The 5,061-nt window shown below is 58.8% G+C and overlaps 1 protein-coding gene across 1 annotated transcript; it reads right to left on the minus strand.

The window, feature by feature from the left end:
* Positions 1-1,390: 1,390 nt before the first annotated feature.
* On the minus strand, positions 1,391-4,646 carry CDX2 (caudal type homeobox 2). Its single transcript, XM_058800391.1, has 3 exons — positions 4,142-4,646; positions 1,815-1,960; positions 1,391-1,564 (listed from the first exon to the last, which is right to left on the minus strand). The coding sequence occupies exons 1-3, from the start codon at positions 4,644-4,646 to the stop codon at positions 1,391-1,393; spliced, it is 825 nt and encodes a 274-aa protein (XP_058656374.1).
* Between the last annotated feature and the right edge of the window lie 415 nt (positions 4,647-5,061).

The following is a 5,061-nucleotide window of genomic DNA, read 5'->3' on the forward strand; positions in this document are numbered from 1 at the left end:
CTGCAAGGCATGGAGCTGCATGCAGACAAAATGCAGTGCAGAGGCTTTGGGGCTGGTGCTTTCCATTTCCCCAAGGGGAAAATGGAAAGCAGAGAGAACTGCCTTGCCTGTAGGGTCAGTCCTTGACCAGACCATTCTCCCCAGGCAGTTCTGTAGATGCTGCTAGCATTTGCCTTTGGCTTTTAGCAAAAAGATAAGAAAAGCTTCAACGAGGAAGAAACCAAAAGAAGGCCAATGGAATAACTGAAATAAATTTGATGGCCAAAACTGAACAGCATGGGGCTAAATCCTGGGGAAGTCAATAATCCACAGAACACCTTTGGGGCTAGACAGTGCTCCCATCACCCCCGCTGGCTCCACACCCAGCCATGGGCACTGGCTGCAGCGTGGCTGCTCCAGCCCAGCCTCACTTCTCAGCTGGACTTCTCCCATCCCTAAATAAGAAGTACATATGGCAAACAGCCAGGGTGATTTGGCCAAATCAGCTGGACTTTTCTAGTTTTCATCTCTGCCTAGGTGAGGGTTTTGGCCTCTCTACCCTGATCCCCTCCACCTAGCCAGCATGGGCCACAGCCTGAGCAAATTAGGCTCTGATAGAGCACAGGGCTCTTCCAAGGATTTCTGCTTCTGATGGAGCTGTGATGAAGCCTACATAGATAAAATCAAGGTAACTTTGGAAATCAACTGAAACAGCCCCCCCCCCAACAAGACAGAAATTGTAAGGATGTGAGAAACAGCACACAGTTTAACCAAAGGGACATTGCACATACAAACAAGGCTCCTCACTTCAGCATGACCGGACACCTTTTTCAGAAGAGGAGAAATTCTTTCAATTTCTCTGCAGTGAAGCTAATAAATCTGGATGGATGACTATCTGCACTGGATTTATGGGCTCTTTTACAAGTGCCTAACATTAAGCAATTCACTTCTGAACGTTTAAACAGTGCCTTATCTTGTCTGCTCTGACCCTCAGGGCAGAATGAACATTTTGCATATTCATGGTAGCAAGAAGAAAATAAAATAAAATATAAAATAAAAAAACATGTGCTTTAATTATTTTTTTTCCTGCTAAAATTCATCATTAGCCCAACAACATTGCAAAGGTCTTTTGGACCGATCCCTGAGATATACCGGGAGTCGACTGACAGGCAGCGCCCCCACTTTACCTAACAAATTCCGGGGTAAAAAAAAGCACCCAAACATAATAATAATATTAAGAAAGCGATGGACACGCTTCCCCCGGACGACGAGACACAAACACTGTACACCTGTACACACGGCCGGCCCCGCGGGGCGGTGCAGCGCATCGGGGGCCGCTCCCTCCGTGCCCCCGACCCGGCCCGCTCCGCTGCGCCCTCCAGCAGTCCCTGCGCCGCTGTCCCGGCCGCGGTCACTGCGGGGCGGCGGGGCCCAGCCCGGCGGAGCCCGCCCCCGCCGCCGCGGGGCCCTGCAAGGAGCCGCTGGGGCTGAGGGGCTCCGCGCCGCCGGGCTGCGCCTGCTGCTGCAGCTTCTTCTTGTTGATCTTCCTCTCCTTCGCCCGCCTGTTCTGGAACCAGATTTTCACCTGCCAGGAGGTGGAGAGGGGAGTGAGGAGGGACAGCTTGCCGGGGATCTATCCCCCTCCCAGGGGCTCTCACCGAGAGCATCCCAACCCTGCGCATCCCAACCCCGAGCATCCCAATACCGAGCATCCCAACCCCGCGCATCCCAATACCGAGCATCGCAACACCGCGCATCCCAACCCCGCGCATCCCTGCCTCCGCGCAGCCCGGGCACACGTGGCGTGCACAGCGAGCGCCACTTTTGGGACAGACCTGTCTCTCCGACAGCCCCAGGTTGGAGGCCAGCTCCGCTTTTCTCCTGATGGTGATGTAGCGGCTGTAGTGGAACTCCTTCTCCAGCTCCAGCCGCTGGTGGTCGGTGTACACGACGCGGTACTTGTCTTTCGTCCTGGTTTTAACTGCGGAGCACAAAGCCAGGGTTGAGAAAGTCAAAGCCAAAGGGCAGAGCTGAGCGCAGCCATTCTGTCTGCGGTGCAGAGCGATCAGGTGCAGTCCTATCCCCCCCCTTCCGGGCTTGCTGCTCGCCTCCCCCTGCCCTGGGCTCTGCTGAGCGCAGCAGAGGAGCGGAGACGTTCCGCAGTTCCTTGGGACGTGGGACATCAGTGCCAGGCATGCCCGAGGGCGCAGAGCTCCCAACCCCGGCTGGCAGCCCTGGCCCCACCGCGCAGCCCTGCCTCACACGGGGACACCTTCACTGTGCACTTGCTGGCTTTTGGTTTTGTATTGCCTTCCCTAGCGACAACAAACTTTTTATAGAGAAAGAGGGAAAGGGAAAGAAAGAAAGAAAAGGCCTGTTGAGGGCACGGTGATTTCGTTTCTAAACGAGAAACAGCCGTCTAAGGGCGGAGAATCGGGAGCGGCTGCCGGGAAGCACTCGTGAATTCAGCGGCCAGTTCCCCCTTTTCTGTTACGGCACGGGAGCTACAGGGATTTGTTGGGAAGCCTGGAAGTTTGACGTACAACCTCAGAGCTCAGAAAAACCCAACAACCCAAGCCAACAAACTAACAAAAAAACCCCCAAACCAAACCAAACACCGAAACCCAAGGAAACCCGAAGGCGATGCCAGCTAGCAGCCGGTGGGAGTGCACCGCTGCAGCCGCTGACCTCCTTTTTCCCGAGGGTTTCTTGTTTGACTGGTTGTGTCCCCGGCCCTCCCGTTCCCCAGGGAGCCGAGGCGGGGAGTCTCTGCCCCCAAGGTGCTTAATGGCTAGCAGGCTGACTTTGTTCAGGTAAACTCTCTGCAAACCACAACAAAAGCACCCTGTAAAGATACAAGCCTGATCAGAGAAAACTCCCCAGAGCCAGTGAATAGGGAACACAATCCCAAACAATGCAGGACAAGGAGATCTTATCAAAGAAAAACCCTTCTCAAAGCCTTAATGACAGCCACATTCTGTTTGAATTACCACTACTGAACAAATGGCGGCAGGCGCTTTCATCCCCCCAGCTCTGCACATTAACATAAACACTGGCTCCAAAGGCAGAATTTGAATGGAGACAAGGGACCGGCCACCACCGCACAAGCCCAAACTGTGGGAACACCACGGGCTGCTGTGGGAAGCGCGGTGGGCCTGTAGGAGTTCCACCGGCGCCCGAGACGTGGCAGTGCCAGCGGCCGGCACCGGGGCACCGAGGCTCTTCCCCCGGGGCCGGCGGCCACAGGCGCAGCCGGGACACCCGCTCCGCTCCGGCCGGGGCACCTCCGCCGGCCCCGCCGTCGGTCACGCAAGGCAGGGGATGAGAGGGGAATGCCATAAGTCATTATTCGCTGCGAAAGTCGTAATCCTTTTTTTTTTTTTTTTTTTTTTTTTTCCCGGCCACTATATACAAATATTTGAAAAAATTAAAATTAAAAAAAAAAAGAAAGAAAATTAAAAAAGAAAAAGAGAAGTACTAGCCGTGGAAGGCGTATATCAAAGCGCGGGACGCGCATGTCCCCTGGCAGATGCACGGTGGGAATGAAAGAGAGGGTCTGCGGGGGTATTAACATCACAAGGGAGCGCGGCGCCGGCTACGGCCTGACCTGGGAGGGCACGCCCTCGCACGGCCCGGCCCGGCCAGGGCATGGCACGGCCCGCAGGGATCGGGCTGGCAAGTGGCCGCCGCTGTCGCTCGGGAGGCCTGGCCGCGCTGAGACCTTAATAAAGGGCAGGCGCCCAGTGACTCAGAAACAAATGCGGAGCGACACCGGCCGATGATTTATATGACTATAATTGGTTATAAAAATCTTCTAAGTGGCTATAAGCAGGAGAGCGGAGCAGCGGCAGGAAGAACGAGCGTTTCTTCGGGATCCAGACCATCCCACCCTGCTCCGCCGGAGCGCACCCCGGGCACCGAGCCCCGGGGTCGACAGCGGCTGCTCACCGGCCGAGCGCCGGCCCGGCACTAGCACTGAGCGCTGTCGGTAGAGCCCGGCAGGCCTGTTCTCCGAGGACCGACCCTCGGAGGGGTTTGTTTCTGGGAGCTCTCCCCGAGAAAAGGCTTTGCCGAGCTGCCCGGTGAAACGGGGAGTCGGCGGCGCCCCGGGGGACTCGTCGGCGGGGTAGTCCCGGCCCGCCCGGCCCCGGCCCGCACTTACCCTGGCTGCTGAGCGGGGGCTGCGCCGGCTTCCTCATCCACTCGCAGAGGCCGCGGCGCTGCCCACCGGGGGACAGCGGCTCGGGGGCGGCGCTGGCGGCGGCGCTGGCGGCGGCGTTGAGGGGCTGCACGACCCCGGCGGAGCAGTGGGGCGCGGGGCCGGCGTGGTGGTGGGCGTGCGGGTGGTGGTGGTGGTGGTGGTAGTCGGCGGGGCTGTAGGCCATGGGGGCGGCGGGGGAGCCCCCGTTGAGGCCGTGGACGGCGCCGGCGGCCGGCGGCGCCCCTTGGCCATAGGTGCCCCAGTCGTCGCGGAGAGGGGCGCCGTAGGGCGCGGGCCAGGCCGGCCCGGGGGACTGGGCGCCGTCGAGGTTCACATGGTACCCGCCGTAGTCCGCGTACTGCGGGGCACCCACGAAGTTCTGCGCCGCCAGGTTGAGCCCCCCCGAGTGGCGCACCGGGCCGGGGTACATGGGCCCGTCCTTCTCCAGGAGGTAGCTCACGTACATGCTGGCGGGGCCCCGGCGGCGGCTCTCCGCATGCTGCTCGGGGCTCTGGCCGCGGCGCGCCTGCTGCTGCTGCCTGGGCCGGGCTGCCCGGGGCGGGGAGGGGGCAGGCGGAGGGGCCGCGGCCCCGCGCTGCGCTCCGCGCTCCCGGTCCGCGCTCCCGGTCCGAATCCGATGGCCGGCAGTCCTTACATGATTAACGATTGTTTACAAGGCTCTATTAGTAATGGCCCAGACACACCAAAGGCAGGTGACGTGGAGAGGCGCTGGGTATATAGCTACTACCCCTAAAAGACGATTTGCATTTAAAAAGATAAGGAGAGGGCAGCGACCTGATCACAGCTAAATATTCAAGCCTTTATTGTTTAAGAGCTTCCTCCTTCCATTGCAACCTGGTGCACTTTAACCTCCAATCACG

The sequence above is a fragment of the Ammospiza caudacuta genome, chromosome 2, assembly GCF_027887145.1.
Source record: "Ammospiza caudacuta isolate bAmmCau1 chromosome 2, bAmmCau1.pri, whole genome shotgun sequence".
NCBI lineage: Eukaryota > Metazoa > Chordata > Aves > Passeriformes > Passerellidae > Ammospiza > Ammospiza caudacuta.

Bases quoted from the DNA above. Each gene is read 5' to 3' on its own strand.
- CDX2 (XM_058800391.1), bottom strand. From the start codon at position 4,646: ATGTACGTGAGCTACCTCCTGGAGAAGGACGGGCCCATGTACCCCGGC. The intron at 1,961-4,141 runs GTAAGTGCGGGC...TGTGCTCCGCAG, and splicing joins GCCCCCGCTCAGCAGCCAGG to TTAAAACCAGGACGAAAGAC. The intron at 1,565-1,814 runs GTCTGTCCCAAA...ACCTCCTGGCAG, and splicing joins TGGGGCTGTCGGAGAGACAG to GTGAAAATCTGGTTCCAGAA.